This window comes from Podarcis pityusensis (assembly GCF_964106645.2).
Source record: "Podarcis pityusensis genome assembly, chromosome: 2".
Classification (NCBI taxonomy): domain Eukaryota; kingdom Metazoa; phylum Chordata; class Lepidosauria; order Squamata; family Lacertidae; genus Podarcis; species Podarcis pityusensis.
Window position 1 is genome coordinate 9,186,741 of NC_138029.1, and position 18,568 is coordinate 9,205,308.

At 44.7% G+C, this 18,568-nt stretch overlaps 1 protein-coding gene across 5 annotated transcripts in view; it reads left to right on the plus strand.

The window, feature by feature from the left end:
- Positions 1 to 18,568, plus strand: part of SLC11A2 (solute carrier family 11 member 2) — a 67,766-nt gene that overhangs the window by 17,837 nt on the left and 31,361 nt on the right. For 4 of the 5 annotated variants that reach the window (XM_080994632.1, XM_080994633.1, XM_080994635.1 and 1 more), the window contains 5 exons: positions 285 to 368; positions 10,238 to 10,362; positions 12,312 to 12,437; positions 13,768 to 13,887; positions 17,509 to 17,615. In XM_080994632.1, the coding sequence (XP_080850758.1) occupies positions 285 to 368; positions 10,238 to 10,362; positions 12,312 to 12,437; positions 13,768 to 13,887; positions 17,509 to 17,615 (562 nt within the window). Of the gene's footprint in view, positions 1 to 284; positions 369 to 6,771; positions 6,986 to 10,237; positions 10,363 to 12,311; positions 12,438 to 13,767; positions 13,888 to 17,508; positions 17,616 to 18,568 lie in introns of those variants that run through there. The other variant, XM_080994636.1, reaches the window with a different exon arrangement.

Sequence of the window (18,568 nt, forward strand, 5' to 3'; positions counted from 1 at the left end):
CTCAACCATCTCATCAATTCACCCACATCCTCCACTGTAAAGGCTGTGCTCAAAAGGACATGAACCACACTTTGGCTGTGTGGTTCCATGTGTGCTCCACTTCTCCACCATCTTTCCTTCCATCATCACAGATCGATGTGTTCTCTTACATTTGCATCTCCAGCCCCATCTTCTGTGGAAAAGGTGAAAGGAACAGACTCGGACTGTTGCAGAGTCTCATTAAACTTCGGGCACCCCATGCAGCCATGTCCTAATGATTTTTATTTCTTTGTGCTCTCTCCTAGTGAATGTGACCTCTTCTAAAGAGCCTGGCTCTACAGAGAAAGTTTCCACCATGACACCGGGGAAGGAGCGGGAAGCATTATATGGTAAATTTGCTATTTCATTCGTCGTCGTTTTAAGGAACTTGATGAAACTTTTCAGACTCAACGGACAGAAAATCTAAAAAAAAAATTCCTGTCTTTAATTGAATGTCTACTGTTTTCTCTGTCTTACGTACCAGTGCGAGATGTTAATTCGGGACAGTGTTTGGGTTTTTAAGAAATCATCATTATTAAATTTCTATACAGTGGTACCTCGGGTTAAGTACTTAATTCATTCCGGAGGTCCAGTCTTAACCTGAAACTGTTAAATTTCTATACTGTCCTTCATCTGAGGATCACAGGGAAGTTTACAATATAAAAACACAAAAAGACATACCTTAGTAATAAAAAATCACACACACACACACACCCCGGCAGTTTAAAAGGCGGCAGATAAGATGTTGATTAGGTCAGCCAAAGGCCTGGGAGAGGAGGAATGTTTTTGCCTGGTGCTTAAAGATATGCAATGAAGGGGCCAAGCGAGCCTCCATAGAGAGAGCTTCCCACAAGCTGGGAGCTACCGCAGAAAAAGCCACTTCTCATGTTGCCACCCTCTGGACCTCTCGTGGAGGAGGCACACGAAGAAGGGCCTCAGGTAATGATTGAAGGGTCCGGTTCAATTCATATGTTTTCCTTGAAATGAAGGTCTGTGAAGACTGTGATGTCTTTAAGGTATATTATTTTATTTACACATATATACAACCTGTGCATGTAGGCTGGAGAGGCTCACAGCAGGTCTTCCTCCAGCAGATCTTCCTCCTTCATTAGGTTTCCAGCACAGAGCAAACAGGTGTCTGTCTTTGCCTCTTCTAGCATTCAGCTTTTCAACCCACCCACCAACTCTGGCTTTTGTTCTTCTACCTACCAGCCAAGCGGTGGTGAGGGCAAATGCCCACCAATTTGCTTCTATAGCAACTTCTTCGGATTTGTAAATCGCGTACTTAACTAGTCAGCCAAAGCTAGACAAAGGAACTGGTTTGGCAAGCTTGATCTTATTTCTTTATTAAAATTGTTATGTGCCGCTGCATCATAAAAATATACCACGGTGGTGATAGTCATTCTCTTATACGTTCCACTCCACACATGCAGAAACAGATGTTTTGGAAAGGGGCACAGTGTGTGGGGCCGAGTCTTCCCTCCCACCCTCATAACAATGCAATAGTGGATAACCAACCCTGATCTGGAAGGTCCCATTTTCTTTGCCCCCATCCCTGCTTTTAGGACGGGATAAGAAATGGGAGCAAGCCCCTGCGACTGAAGATCATTTGTCCAAGAGAACTGTAAGCAAACTGTGGAACTGGGAGACACATTCTAGGAAATCCTTTAACTGCCGGCTTGTTAAATCCACCCAGCAGTTTTGCACAAGATAATTTTTACGGGCTCTGCATTCATGTTATCACCACCTCCCAGTCATTGTAATGAACGCTTTTTAGTTTGTCTTGAATTACGCCTATGGGCTTGTGCAGCTAGAAAACACTGCTATATAGGTCTATGTTCTCAAGGCCCTTTAAGAGGTTGGTTCTGTCTGAATTTCAGTGGTGTTGGGGAAGGTCAAATCAGATGGACCTCTGAGATGACTTTTACCTTTTGTAAACGTAGACCCTCCGTGCAGCTAACAACTTTGGCTTTAATGGGCTCCAGATCCCTGTGATCATGAAACCCAAAAAATACCTTCCAAAACCCTCTGTTGCCTCCAGGCCCTCTGAAAGAGAAATAATTCCACTGAGCCCCTTTCACCAGATGTGGACATAGCTTAGCACTCTGCTTCCTGAATAGCTTCAGTCTTGAGATCTTTTTCACAAATCTACATCACTTTCATAGGAACATAAGACAATGCATTTTTCCAAGTCAGACCAATTGTCTGTATATTATTATTATTATTATTATTAATAATTTCCAATTTATGACTCTCCCTTCACCCTAAGGTCCCAGGTCAGGTTGCAGCAATTAAAATGCAATGTTAAAAGCAACATGCAGTTGCAAAAACCTTGGGTGGGAGGTGTCCTAAAAATGCACATATTGGGTGTCAAAAGCTAGGATAAAAAACTGTCATCAGCATGAAGATTGAATGGATTGAAACTGGAACATTCGGCTCGCAAAGTGAGCATTTTGCTTCTGAGCTACGGCTCTTCCATGAATAGTTCCAGCCACTGCCTTCTAGGCAAGAAAATTTCAAGCAGTACTGTAACTCGTGGGCCCTTTCTCTTTGGAAGTTATTTATAGATTGCCTGTTAATGCTTTTTTTAATTCTAACAGTCTTGGTGGATTTGCCAAGTTGAAAGCATATGTGTTTGTTAGCCTGCTTATTATTATTATTATTATTATTATTATTATTATTATTTCATTTCTATACCGCTTTATATTTTTAAGAAAAATCTCAAAGCGGTTTACAGCATATTAAAACAATACAACAATCCAAAATCAAACATTTCTAAAAAAGTCAAATATAAAATATACAGTCAAAGCAACATAGTTAACAGGAAACTAAAATATTATCTTAAAGATTTCAAAATAAAACATTACAAAGGAGGTCTACTACAAAATACATATTCAGCACAAACAAAGTTAACAAAAAACCTTAAACATTTCAAAAGAAAACATTACAAAGTCAAGTCAAATATAAAATGCACATATAAAACATATAAACATACAACATTTTGCATACATTGGTTTAGAGAGGTGACTGTTTAGCCTAAACTTACATCGCTTTCTTCCTGAGGTGAAAAATGTAATAAATATTTCAATTTTTAAAAAGGGCTGCGTCTTATCAGATGCCTGTTGGCACGGGAAGGGAAGGGAAGGGAAGGGAAGGGAAACTTCACTTTTCCTTGCAAAGGCCAACACTGGTGTAACTGTTCTGCATGCGGCTCCTGACTTGCAGAGAGAATTCTGTAAAAGAAAGTTATACCCCAGAAACTTCAGCATTAACCTTTACTGGTATTGGCTTGATTTTGGTCACCACATCGAGCGTCTTCCTTTCCTGCTTTCCTGTCAGGCAGAAATGAGTCATGTGTGAATCGTGGATTGTGGGCCATCTCTACTGCTGCAGTCCTCGTGTTTACATGCAGCGATCCCACAACTTGAGCTCGTTTTACTCACACCATCGCAACCTTGCGCGGGGTGGGGTGTGTGTGAAATAAGTAAATAAACTGAGAGCCGGGAAACCCGCCATTCTCTGCTCTCCTTTTAATTCTCAAAGCCCAGTAAGCGAAGGGACGGGCTTTGGGAAGGAGGTGTGATGGCTCTGGAACGCTGCCAGAGCCTTCTCATTGCCGTCCCAAAGGCAGTTAACAGAGCAGCGTCCCAGAGCCCTCGTGCCACCTTCCCAGGCACCCCAGAGGCCCGTAAGAAGGGCACCTCTTCGCTTATAGGCACCTCTAGGAAGGTTACGGAGGACCCTGGGAAGCTCTCAGGGCCCCCTACAACCTTCCCAGGCCCTAGTAAGCAGCCTTCCACCTTGCAGAGGGTAGTTCTGGGGGTCCCTTCCTTTGCACAATTTTGCCTTTGTGCTCAGACCCCTTAGAACCGAACCCTCGCTTAAATGGAGGGTCCGCTATATATGGAAGCGAGCCCCGTGTAATGGAATAGGGTTTGTTGAGTAAATGTGCAAAGGTAAAGGTAAAGGGACCCCTGACTGTTAGGTCCAGTCGTGACCGACTCTGGGGTTGCGGTGCTCATCTCGATTTACTGGCCAAGGGAGCCGGCGTACAGCTTCCGGGTCATGTGGCCAGCATGACTAAGCCGCTTCTGGCGAACCAGAGCAGCGCACAGAAACGCCGTTTACCTTCCCGCTCTAGCAGTACCTATTTATCTACTTGCACTTGACGTGCTTTCGAACTGCTAGGTTGGCAGGAGCAGGGACCGAGCAACGGGAGCGCATCCCGTCATGGGGATTCAAACCGCCGACCTTCTGATCGGCAGGTCCTAAGATCTGTGGTTTAACCCACAGCGCCACCCATGCATAGGAGTTTACTGTAAAGGTAGAATTTGCCAGTAATGGGGGAATTGCTCCAACTATCCACAAGTTATTTTCTTTTCGGGCTGGGCATGCAGCTTTTCTAAAAGAAAACACTCGTGTCCATCTGAGCTGAAACCGACTCAGTTAACCCATTACTTTTAGCTTCTGGGTGGATAACTGAATTTTCTAAGAGCCGATTTTCTGATGGGATTTAAGGAATGTAACGTAACTGTTTATACATAACACAGGTTCCCGTTCCCTGGCGTAGAGGAAATTGAGTAGTTCATGAACAATCCTCTCATTCTCTGTCTTCTTAAAACCATAATATAAATGATGACCAAATGCCAGTTACAGTTCTGAATGCTCCAGTTAAAATGTTGCTCAGTGGTATGCATAGGTAAGGACGATTCTTGTCCAGTATTCTTGAAATAACGACTCGCATGTTTTGTGCTGTTAAATATGTTGATTTTACTAGATGTGGTCACAGCTATAAAAATCAACATATTTTAAATGTGTGTAATTCAGTTGCACTTCACTACTGAATAGCAAATTGGTCTCTTGTTCAGCAGTTTTATCAGTCTGCGGAAGTAGGCTTTTAAACAATATTTCCTCAGGAGAGAAGAGCCAAGAAAACACAAGGTGACTTTCCTCCACGGAGTGGTTTTTCAGAACTCTTGAAATACTCAGCTCCTAAGGAACAATCCTTGATTTTTGCACGCAGTCTTTTAGGCTTTTTCAGACCTGAAGAAGGAAATCAAATCTCCCCAGGTCTTTGCCGTTTTACAGGAAAGGTGCATCCATAACTCTCTGAAACCACCAACGGAAAATATCTCTATATGCTTTTCATGTTCTTTGTTAGGTGTGGTATTTGGAAATCCTGCAGTAATGTCTAATTTTTCTTCTCTTTAAACAGCCTAGTCTTGAAAATGTCCAAACTAGCAATGGAACATTAGCTGAGTAATGATTAGATCAGCTGAATCACTGCTTGAATTTCAAAGGACCAGAGAGGGATAATCTGATCATGGTTGACCATCATGGCAACTGTTTTTAGGAGGATTTGGGTGGGGATGATTTGGCTAAAACTGGAGAATTCTGCATGCGGACTGTGGATTTCCCTAAAGGCTTCTCTACCTTCTTCCCCATGTGTTGCTAAAAGGCTACCTTAAGAGTTCTAGTAGCTTACCTGTTGATAGCATCATACTCCAACTCCTTGCCATTGCAGAAAGTCTCCTGCATTGGCCAGAGGTTGAACTAGATGGCCTGTCCAGTTATCTTCCATTTGTGTGATGCTATGGGCAGATCAGAAACTAAAAAAATAATATGCCACTTTGATGGCGTCTGATTTTGACACGACGGTGGTGTTATTTTCTAGGAGTGTGGAGTTTTGACACCATTTTTGTCATGGCCAAATATTTGGATAAACAGTGAAACCTGTGGGTTAAATGACAGCTTTCTGCTCTCAAAAGAACAAAGCAAAAAATTCACCATCATCTAGTGCAGGGGTCTGCAACCTTTAAGACAAAAAGAGCCACTTGGACCCATTTCCGAAGGAAAAAAAACTGGGAGCCGTAAAACTCGTCATTATAAAAATAACTTTTTTGTCACTTTTTTTAATTATTTCTTTGTTTGACCCCTCAGAATTACTCCTCCTCATAGAAATAAACGTTAAATTAACAAGTTACCTTTTTTTGTGTGTGTGTTCTTCACTCCCCTTCAAAACAGTGACCAGCGTACATGCCCCCTTTCAATGCAGTGACCAGCGTACATGCCCCTTACAATGTAGCAGGCGGGCGGGAAGGTGACGTCGGGACGGTGCATGACTAACGCACGCACCGCCTCCATGCGATGTCACAGCCAGTACAGCGCCCGCCACAGTGGGGAGTGTCGGGGCGCACATTGCGCCTCCTCCACTCGCTAGTATCCGCCCCGGAGCCGCGGCAAAGGTGTAAAAGAGCCACATGCGGTTCCGGAGCTGCGGGTTGCAGACCCCTGATCTAGTGAAATCCCCAGGCACCAGGTTGATATTCCCCTTCCCACTCGAAAGCCCTGTGCAAGACTGAAGCAAGCTATCCCTGTAAAGACCGAAATCATTTAGCATGCCCCTAAAACAGAACTTCTCTCCTTTTGCTGACCTATATTTGCCAGGCAGCCTTACACACCTTTTCAAAGAGGACATTCCAGATTCTTTCTCTCTGCCAAGGCCTTGCGACAGCTTACGCTTTTTGTCAAGTGGCCAGTTTTTCAGTACGCAACTTCAGGGAAGTCGACAACAGGCTGCATCTGTTTGCTACATCTTGTTCCTTACACTTTCTCGTCTTTGTTTAACTAGCTAGGCAAGGTGAGTTTGGCTCATCTGGGGGTGGAATTCTTCCTGCAATGGTGGTTTTCATTACACAACTGTTGCTTTAAAGCCACCATGTCAACAGATCTGCTGAGTGGCATCGCCTCTTTAATTTGGGAGGCGGGGAAGGCAGAGGTGTAGGAGGAGAAACTGACTTCACAGCTGCAACAGAAAACCGTGTGTTATGTGCATCCTCCTGTTTCTCGACTATATATTGGTCTCTTCTATGCTTCCAAGGAGGCTGGTGTAAGTGGAGCTCAGCTTTCTTGGTCCCTGGAAGCAGAAGCAAAATGCCACGTGGGGAATACAAATTGGAGTATAAGAGTGAGTAGAACCGGAGCGTTGGGGCAAGTGGCAGGGGGTAGAATAACATTTCAGGACTTGATGTAAAACTTTTTCCAGTGTCTTGTAACTTTTCCCTTTTGCAGAGAGTGGAGGGCTGCTTTGGGGAAAACCCTTGTTAGATGCCTTCCATAGATCTGTGTCTACGTAGCACTCTTTGATGCAATTCTTGTTTGCTGATGGGAGAGTCAGTTTAATCCACAACTTCCCTATGGTTGAAAAAAAAGAAGTTGTGCTTTGTACCTGAATTCTGTGCGTTACCCACATTTTTATCTGGAATAAAGCTGCAAGATGTGTTAAAGGGTGAACATTATTTTCAGCCCTTCTTGGACTGGACCCAAAGGGTCTGTCTAATCTAGCCTCCTGTGACCTCTCAAATGCCTTTGGGAAACTCACAAGGCAAAAGCCATTCCATCAAGATAAGGAATACTTGAATACTTTATAGAAATTTGGTATGTGCAGAATGGAGCCTCTGCACTTCAGTCAATGAGCAGAACGAGCTTGGACTTCAAATGAAGGATATGTTTTTATGTCTAGAGCAAAAAAAAAAAGCATGTCAGTAATAACAGACTTTTGCTGGGATTTCTTGAGCGCCGAAGAATAGGATGCTTACAGTACGTAGCATTAAAACCTGCCTACGGGCTTACACTGGGACGTGGGTGGCGTTGTGAGTAAAACCTCAGTGCCTAGGACTTGCCGATCGCATGGTCAGCGGTTCGAATCCCTGCGGCGGGGTGAGCTCCCGTCTTTCGGTCCCAGCTCCTGCCCACCTAGCAGTTCGAAAGCACCCCTAAGTGCAAGTAGATAAATAGGTACTGCTTTATAGGGGGAAGGTAAACGGCGTTTCCGTGTGCTGCGCTGGTGCTGGCTCGCCAGAGCAGCTTTGTCACGCTGGCCACGTGACCCGGAAGTGTCTCTGGACAGCGCTGGCCCCCGGCCTCTTAAGTGAGATGGGCGCACAACCCTAGAGTCGGACACGACTGGCCCGTACGGGCAGGGGTACCTTTACCTTTACGGGCTTACAATCTAAACAGACTGATAAGGAGAAGGAAGGAAGAGGGAAGATGATGGAGGAAGAGAGATGCTTTGCCAACTAGTAGTTATGTTGTTCTCGAAGCTACAAACATGAGCCTGACCAAACTGCGGGAGGCAGTGGAAGACAGGAGTGCCTGGCGTGCACTGGTCCATGGGGTCACGAAGAGTCGGACACGACTAAATGACTAAACAACAACAACAAGAAGTTATGTTGAAGGGAGAGAGCAAATGATCATCTGGTTTGGAAAACAGGAGGAAATGGCTTCTCATTCTAGAAAGGTATTGGTAACAAGGGAAGGACTGGAATCAATCTGGCTGCAAGGAAGGAGCAGCTGGTCAGCCTCTTGGGCTCTGGGCTTGGCAGGACCTGCAAGTGCAGGTAGGGGAAGGCATGTCCCCGAGAAGGAAGGTACCTCTTCACCTCCATTGAAGGGCAGCCCTGTGGTCTCTGAGGAAGCCAGTCATATATAGGCTGCGCAGCTAAACTGCATCCCTGCCTGTTGACACCCACCCAACCCAATTGCAGGGACCCAACATGTTGAAACCATCAAAGTGTGTTCTGGGAAAGTGTTGCAGTAGGCCTGCAACTTACTTGGGGGTTACGTCCTGGAAATTGCACCTAAAACATAAATTCTGTAAAGTCAAGATCCATTGGGTTCAATGGCGGGTGGGATTGCTAAAGTCATATTTTCTGAAACCCCACCCTTTTCTGCCCCATTTTTAATTTTTCGCTACGTATGTAAATCTGAAGATGCATGAGTTAACTGTGTGCAAGTTGTTGGTACTATTCTTATTATTTGTATATGTTGTGTGTAGATTATTAGCCAACACTATAAATGCTCTCTTATCTTCTGCCTGTTCCTTTTGCCATTGGCAGAATTGTTGAATTGTGTGAAGTGTGCTCTCTTGCATCCTTCCATTCTTAAATTTGTGGGGCTTAGCTTGTTTTCTTCTTCAGCAACAGCCGGCCACTAATGAGGAAGACATCATATCATGCGTTTTGAGGGAGATGCTTCTTAAAAGAACTTTTCTTGCAGTCAGGGTTTTAGAGTGATTGTACCAAATTTCATCTTTGTACCCCAGAAACAACCTTGCAGCTTTGAAACAGGAGAATAAGTTTCTTCTTGCAAATGACAGGGCACATACACAAACTAAATGCATGCAAAATATGGATAGTTTTAAGAGCGATTAACCATGGCTTCATTGTTGAGGGACAGATGACCTCATGCAGTTCCTAAAATTCTATGTAACCTGACTGGCAGACAGCGAGATCCTAAACATGACTACTCTGAATTCAGTGGGACTTGCTTCTGTAATCCCAGTTCAGTGGGCATCAGATTTTAACGTTAATTTTCTTTCCCCCTTTTAAGAAAATGGGCCTGTGATAATGAAGACAATGTCAGTGTGCATGAATTAAGTTTCTAATATGCAAAGCAATTTACCATGTTTGCTTTATCTCTGTCTACAGTCATTCTGTCTACTGTAAGGTAAAGGTAAAGGGACCCCTGACCATTAGGTCCAGTCGTGACTGACTCTGGGGTTGCGGCGCTCATCTCGCTTTATTGGCCGAGGGAGCCGGCGTACAGCTTCCAGGTCATGTGGCCAGCATGACTAAGCCGCTTCTGGCGAACCAGAGCAGCGCACGGAAACACCGTTTACCTTCCCGCTGGAGCGGTACCTATTTATCTACTTGCACTTTGATGTGCTTTCGAACTGCTAGGTTGGCAGGAGCAGGGACCGAGCAACGGGGGCTCACCCCGTCGCGGGGATTTGAACTGCCAACCTTCTGATTGGCAAGTCCTAGGCTCTGTGGTTTAACCCACAGCGCCACCCGCGTCCCTTCTGTCTACTGTAGTCACTACTTTTGGACATGAGGGCTGAGAGGTCCAGCAAAATCAGGTCTCTAGAGGATAATCCTTTGATACGCCCCCCCCCCCATCTTCTAAGCCAGGCACAGAGAGAGTGCCATAGCATACAATCTTGTGTAAAACTGAGGTAGCCAATAAACTTTCCTCCAGGTGTTCTTGGACGACAAGCCTCTTCCCATCTCTGATGATTGCCCATGGTGCCTGGCACTGATGGAAACTGGTCCAGCAACATTTGACAGGCACCGTGTCTTTGACTTCACTTGATGTGAAGATTGGCATTGAATTTTTCTCCTTTAAGCTGCACTCTGCTTATCAAAATTTCCATTTGCAGAAGATTCCTCGGGGGATGGCGTGAGCACCATTTGCAACACCACACTACCATCTCACCTTTCCGACTCTACAGATGAATTTACCACCTACTTTGATCAGAAAATACCTGTACCTGAAGATGAAAAGGTAAGCAAGTGTGCTTGGCCACCTCTCCTTCAGGGGAAATAGAGGTGTGTGCAGGGCAGTATTCCCCAAATGCTGTGTTGGGGAACTACTATTACGCCACGGAAGAACTGCTTACACCGAGGGAGAAATAACCTACCTGAGCCCCAAGGGACAACCTGTGGAAGAGATTGACCACTGTGTCCCTGCCTTGACCAGGCTCCCTTCCAGGCAGCTTCTTCTGGGAAGGGGTGTAATTCTGCAGAAGGTGCCATATGCAACAGAATTAATCCATTATCCTATGAGGCTGCATGAGTTGTTCCCCTGAGCTTCCTTCTTTCCAATTAAGGCCAACACTAAACTCATGCAGAGATAGGCGATTCTGGGTATATTTGTTCCTTTGTTTTGTTTGAGTTGGGTTGGGGTTGGTTAAATGTTTAGTTGGGGGTGGCAGTTATTTTAATTTGGGTATAACTTCTTCTCCCTCCTCCTCCTCTTCATTTCTGTTGATTTATTGGTTTTAGTCTGTATAAGATACAGTGGTACCTCGTGTTGCGTAACCTCCAGGTTACGGAATCTTCGGGTTACGGCCGAATCTGGGTTACGGCGCATGTTCAGAAAGGCGCCTCTGGTTACAAAGTTTTTGGGATACGGCCGGGCCTCCAGAACAGATCCCATTCGTAACTAGAGGTACCACTGTATCCTGTTTTTTTAACGTTTGATGTTTTATTATGTTTATATATGCTGAAAGCCACCCAGAGTGGCTCAGGAAACCCAACCAGATGCGTGGGATACAAATAATAAAATTATCATCATCATCATCATCATCGTATCATCTAAAGCTCTCTGTCTCCAATGTTTAATTTGAAAGGGAAGCATGTTTTTGCTGTTAGAAATACAAAGTTTCAGATATTCAACTAAAATGGCTTTCAGTGGGTTTTCTTCTGCTTAGGTTTTCTTTTTATTAAACAAATCCCAAGTTCCAGGCCATATGTTGGACGTGTAATACTATTTGAAGATGATTATAGTGAGAGATGGGCCTCTCTGTACCTTCCTATTACTTTCTAGGGAGCAGGAATGAAACAGTCATTTTCCTTGCTAACCTAGCCAGTGTAATGGTTGAGCGAAGAGGAACAATGGTGCTCTGTGGACAGCTACTGATGTTAACTTTTGAAATGTCACAGCAGCACAGACCTTTCCCTCCAGGCTGCGTGTGTTGGCAGTCCCTCGATAAGTAAAGCATGGACATAAATTTAGCTTCTTGTGGATAACCTCTGCAGCTAATGACGACCGCAAAGGCTTCCTAACCAAAGCAATGTTGAGGTTCAAAATAAGCATCTGCAACAAGGAGAAGCATTATCCAAAACCAGACCATAACATTTGGGAGTCAGATACCCTTGCTGTTCTGCTGCAGATCACCCAAAGATTGCTAAGTAGATCCAAACTTTGCTTGTCCCCATTCTTGTTCTAGGGCACACAGAACGTATGCAGGCCACTGCTCAGGCTTATTTGAGTTTGTGGCTGCCCCACATCAGCTAAGCCTTCCTAGAGTGCAGTCAACATTCCCTTGCAGTCTGAGGTTGGTAGTGTTGGATGGGAGCTGTCTTTCAGAGAAGCTTGCCTGCCTGCTATCACTGGTCTTCTGCTTGAGCAAGCCCTGATAAGCCTTAAGGAACCTTCCCAGAGCACAGTTCAAAGTAAATGCTCTAAATTTAGGCCGTTGCTAAGATAAACGTTTCTGGCGTGATGTAGACTTCGTGCGATGCTGTATCGTTGGGTGGGTTTGCTGCTTTTCTGTTCCTAGCGTGATGGTCCTTCTGGAATTAAAGCATCGGTTAAAAAAGAAAGAAAGCAACAAACAAAGCAACTTTCTGTGTTGATTGATTGTGACATTAATAATCATTCGGACAACTCCTTCCCTTCTGTGGAAAAACATCTCCCCACTCTTAATCCCCCCTTTTTTTCCTTTTAAGCATCCATGGTTCAGTTTTCGAAAACTCTGGGCCTTCACTGGGCCAGGGTTTCTTATGAGCATAGCCTACTTGGATCCAGGCAATATAGAATCGGATCTGCAGTCTGGTGCCATTGCAGGCTTTAAGGTAAGTAGCCTCTTGCTCCTGAGTATTTAAAAGCCAACGAAGAATGGAAACTTTTTACAAATTATCTAAAAAGACAACAAAATGAACTGGACTCCTTCGCAGGTTTTGAAAAAAACATGCACAAATTTATTCGTGGTTAATATAGTAGATAGATAATATAAGGATCTATACAATTTTATAGTATGCAGAGAACAATATGTGTTGAGAAATCAGAGAGAGTAGCTGAGGGAAGTCTTGGGGGGGAGGGTTCGTTGGGGAGGAATGGAGGGAAATAATGAAGACGATATGTTTCGATATTTTTTATGTTGAAATTGTTAATAAAAATAAAATAAAATAAAAGCCATCCATAGAGTTTTGAGAGCTGAAAGAGAGCTTACTCCTACTCCATGTGCCAATATTAATTCTAGCCAGAAGATGTTTACCATAACCATGTTCGAATAGGGGACTCCACAGCCTTCTTGGGGTGAACTTGTCTTTATTAAAATTCTTGAGTCCTCCTGACATGAAGATGAATTGCAGTGGGGCCAGGCTGGTCTGGTGAGAGCGCTCTTTCTTCCCAAACCACCCAGATGTGGATGTCGCCCCCATACCCTAAATAGGCAAAGCTGCATCTCTGCCTGCCCTTTAAATCAGGGGTTGAGCTATTTCCTTGTTTCTCTGTAAGAGCAGAAACCTGAAGGTCTACTGATAATGTAAGATTAAGTGGTGAAGCTGTTGGTGGCAAAGTAAGCTATTCTGGAACAATCTTAAAACATAATATATTCTTCTGCAGCTGAAAACTTAAGTTTTAAGCAACTCAGCTAGAGAGATGTTTTATTTAACTACTTTGCCCTTTAGCAGGTAAGAGAGGCTTAAGCTAAATTACTTACATTACCAGAGGAGGAATGTGTTGGTTTCCTCGTTCATAAAAAGCTAGATTGAAATCTAGTAGTATATTTTCCTGAAGACATTCCTGCCCTGTCCGGTTTCAACAGTCCTGCCAACTGGTATTCTCCAAGGAAGCTGGGGGTTGTAATTCTTAATAGATGGGTAAGAATATCCAACAGAGAAGTCTCTAGACTACAGTTCACATGCCAGTGGATGTGTCACGTAACCTGGACATGTCTGGATATTCTGCTTCAGTTATTTCTTGATAAAACATGTGCAATTGAAAGCTGTGTTCTCCTCCATGCCCCGTTTCTGGCTGTGAGAGGGGTTTGAGGCTGTGTCTGTATTTAATTCATGAAGAATTGCAGACACACTTTAGGAAACAGAATCCTTAGGCTAGCTGGCTCCCAGAGTTCTCATATCTTGGCTGCTCTTGACCTTGCTGTGCTTTTGTGCCTTTCAGCTGCTCTGGGTTCTCTTGCTAGCCACGATCATTGGCTTGCTTTTGCAGCGTCTGGCAGCGAGGCTGGGCGTGGTAACCGGACTTCATCTGGCAGAAGTATGCAACCGGCAGTATCCCAAGGTGAGTGAATTGAGCCATTCATTTGGAAATTTATCTTGTGCTTTTGATGCGAGCAGAGGAATGCACCTTGTTGTAGGATCAGATCTCCCCGTGTGTTAAAAGCAGCTAGACAGGATTGGAATATAGGTGATAACTGGTAACAAGGGGTTGAGCAGAGGCAGGATTGAACAGGCCTCGAAGATGGGGGCCAGGAATTGTGGAAAGTCCCAAGAGGCTCCTGAAGATGCCAGGCTGTTCTCAAAGTTGTATGTCCGTAGCCAAAGAGTATAAGAGAACTTGATGCATACAAGGGACAGATGCAGATCCAGAAAGGCAAAAAGAAGCAGATGGGAGGAAGGCAGATGCGTTGTGCCAAAGAGCAACATGCAGTGGGATTAATGAGACCTAGAAGTGAAGCTGGAAAAACTACACCAGCCTCCAGATCCTCTGGCTTTTGCACTATTTCTGCATATAAAGAAAGCACCGGCTGCACTGTGGATGTCGCCCCCTTACCATAAATAGGCAAAACTGCATCTCTGCCAGCCCTTTAAATCAGGGGTTCCCAATTAGGGGACATTGGGGTGGGCGAATCTGAGTTCACCCCTCTTTTAAGATCATCACCACCTCCGTTACCTGGAGGAGAATTTGCTGCTTGCCCCGACTTTCCCATACAGCTCTTACCTTGAACCCAGGGCTTACTTTCCTTTTTTTTTTTTAAGTGAGTATTTGAACGTCTTCTGAATGTGTGCAGAGAGCACTTCTCTCAGCACAGAGTAAATTGAATGCATTTTGAATTGCGGGGCTGGGATTGTGGCTTCCAGGCAGGCTTGCAACTTGGCCTCTTTCTCCCTCCTCTTTTCTGCTACGCTCGTGCAATATTTGCTTTGTGTTGCCTCTCCATAATCACTTTAATTGCTGGTCTTTGAAGAAGCCAGTCTGCTTAAAAGCTTGGATTTAAACAAGCACATAGGAGTATTTTGTTGGCTGTGGAATTCGTTTGAGGCTTGTTTCGGCAAGACACAGTTGCCTAGGGATGTGGATCTCGCCTCCACCAGGATTAGCAAACCCTCCTTGTCTGCCCCCATCTTATTTCTGGTGACGTGTCTCTGGGTGGTCATGTCTGTGTTTATAGCTAACCCGGGACTAAGTTTCCTCTTGGGGTATTCAGAACTTGACACATCTATTTGCTTCCTCTCCCCCGGGGGCTGCATTAAAACATCCTCAGTAAATAGGAAGTTGGGTTTGAGTTGAGTCCCAGGCCAAGCCAGGCAATTCCAAGTAACTATTTTTCCTGAACTGATGGAGGAAGAAGCTGCGTTCTGAGATCTCCTGATATTGAGGTGGTGTGGAAACTGCTCCAGCACAGCTTCTTCAAAACAGCCTCCAAAAACTATGTGGGAGGGGCCAGTTTCTGGGAGGGCCGATACAGTCAAAGAAAGAGCTGCAAATGTAGGCTTGTCCCGCCGGGCCTTGTACTTCTGCTGTTCTTCCCCTTGGTAGCATCAGGCAGGAAGCTAATGCAAGGAGGGACAATTTTGCAAACTAAAATGCTGAAAAGTTTCCTTTCGCTGTTGTTTGTGGCTCTAATGGGCAGTGCCTTCCGAAAGCTCATTGTGGCTCTCTGCAGAAGGCTATTTTTTAAAAAAACTTAAAAGCACGTATCTTCACACTGAGCTTCCCTTGTAGCTGAAAGTTAGCTGTACAAATCTCGTTGGTGTCTGTTGGCTCAGGACTTGCCAAATTCTAGTCAGTGTAATCCACGTAGGTGGTTGCCGGTCAGCAGGTGCAGAATCCTTCCCTCATCAGAAGTGTTTGATTTCTAAAAAAAGACCGCAGCGGCTGTTATTTTTATTGCTCAGTGCCTGTGGTAACTGGGGATCTTCCGCCCCCGTTTAATCTGCTTCTGTCGCTGTGTTTGGTTTGATCCACAGGAATTAGACCCTAATACAGTGGGTTCCCTCTGGCCCATTGGCTCAGTTAGGTTCACCAGGCCTCACAATTTTGGCCGCAAGGCTGTTTTTTTGGCTCATCTGATGCCATGGCAAACGAGTGTATCTTCTGTCTAGGGCAGAACAAGACCAGTTTCCCCACCCACCTTGTGGCTGGAAGAACTTTCTGCCTGTGATTATGCTCCTCCCTTCCCCAAAGGGATCATGTCGAATGGCATTGAGCTCAGCAGCCATTTCTAATCAATTATTTTTTAATCATTCAGAGTTTCGATTGAGCTGCATCCATTGTTTACTTCTTCTTTCAAAACTCAGTGCTGTTGTGTTTTCCACATGATTATATTAATGGAGGTGCCGTTTGCTAATTTTTCTGTGAGGCTTTATTGCCATGAGCCACTTTGAGCTCAATATTGTTGTAGGGAAGTGGCGTACAACTATTAAATCTAATACCTGATGCCACACACATGACAGGTAGATCTGTGACTGAAAAAGGACAGTTAGGAGCCTTGGCAGAAGCTGTGGTGCTCCTGTTGCTTAAACAGCCTTAACACTTGATAATATTAGGGCCTAATATTAGCTGTCAAATATAGATAACATTAGGGATGCGGGTGGCACTGTGGGTTAAACCACAGAGCCTAGGGCTTGCCGATCAGAAGGTCAGCGGTTCAAATCCCCGCGGTGGGGTGAGCTCCCGTGGCTCGGTCCCTGCTCCTGCCAACCTAGCAGTTCAAAAGCACGTCAAAGTGCAAGTAGATAAATGGGTACTGCTCCAGCGGGAAGGTAAACGGTGTTTCCGTGCGCTGCTCTGGTTCGCCAGAAGTGGCTTAGTCATGCTGTCCACATGACCTGGAAGCTGTCTGTGGACAAACACTGGCTCCTCGGCCTATAGAGTGAGATGAGCACCGCAACCCCAGAGTCATCCGCCACTGGACCTAATGTTCAGTGGTACCTTTACCTTTTTATAGATAACGTTATTAGCAAGCTTTTAAGTTTACCTGCTTCATGTGAATAAATACGTATTGCTGCCTCTGTGGGTTTTTTTGACCATCAGGTTTTGCTATGTAGAAATGAAACGGAGGCCCAGGAAGGGTTCCTTTTCCTTCTCTCCACCCTATCAAGTAGAAGTGGGCAAATCTTTCTGGCGTGCACCTCAGTTGCTCAAGAAAGATTTGGAAAAAGAAAAGTTTTATTTTTTTATTTAGCGACACCTTTCTGCCATCAACCCAATCAGATGGGCGGGGTACAAATAATAAAATAATAATAATAATAATAATAATAATAATAATAATTATTATTATTATTGTCGTCATCATGGAATTCAGGGTGAGATCCTTGTGGTTCCCAGTCAGTCTTCCATCCAGGCAGACCCAGAGCTGCTTACTTTCTTTCATCAAGGTGGCAGGTGCTCTGGGACAGAGCCCTGGGGCACATAAGATTGATGGGCAAAAAGTAGTGTATTTGGAGAGAAAAGGGGTTAAGATTTGGTGAGGAAGAAAGTCACTAATTGCTTGTGGAAATATGGTTGTTTGTGTACCATTAGGATATCATAGTAGGAAGGTTATTCATACTAACAAACTAACAATGGAAGTTGTGTTTGTGTTTTTTAAAAAAATTCTGGGTGTGTATCCTTGTTTTCCCCATTTGCTTCTTTCACATTTTGTGTGTGTATAAAACAAAATTATTGATTGCTCCTTAGGTCCCTCGGATTATCTTGTGGTTGATGGTGGAGCTGGCCATTGTTGGCTCAGATATGCAAGAAGTCATCGGCTCAGCAATCGCCATTCACCTCCTGTCTGTTGGGATGTAAGTTGCCTTTTTGTCCTCTGCTTCTGGAGTGGTGTCACCAGTTGGTATTCTGAACGAGGGAAAACATGGCTTGTTTTCTTGCAGTGCCCTGTGTGTAAAGTGGAACTTCTGATGGCTGGTCGATATATGGAAAAATAATAAACATGGCACAGCCTTGCTAGGACGGTCAAAATTTCAGAATGCAGTTGGGAAAGTCCAGATGCTTGAATGTACCTCCTTGTGAAAAAGAAACTCCCTTCATGTAGAAACCTAGTTGTTGGCACCCGCCTGTCTCGAGAGACAATGGAGTGCGCCTCTTAAGGGTGAAGTCAAACCACTGCATTAGCAGCACCTCCCTGGGGTGCAAGCTTGGGCTGTGTGTATGGAGGTCCTGGCTGCACAGACAACAAGACCCCCCTCTCGGTCTCACTGATGTGGTCCAAAGGAAAGCCGAGCAATATGTTTGGCACCAGCTTGGCTGCAGGATTACATCACTGAGAAACCAAGGCTAGAACCATTCATCCTAACTTCCTTGTTTTCCTTATTCGGGGATGGTGCAAATGGTTTGGGGATGTGTCTTTTTCTTGGATCCTGGAGAACATTCAAGCATAGGATTCCACAAATGCATTACTGAACCAGCTTAGTCCTTGGCCAGCTATGTCCACACAACATTTCTAAACCTTTGCAATTCAGCTCACTGATTTCTGCAGGAGAGAAGCTCCGACAATGCAAAGTCATTCCTCCCATACGCTGTCTCCTCTTTGCTGCCACCAGCTCTCCCATAATGCAACCCCCTTACTTAGAATAAACCAGGGGTAGGGAATCTTTGGCCCTCCAGAAGTTGCTGGACTACAGCTCCCATCATCCCTAACCACTAGCCAACTTGGCCAGGGCTGATGGGAATGGGGATCCAACCAGTTCTTGATACCCCCAGGTTCCCCAACTCTGCTGCAAACCCTCATCCTCCTGCC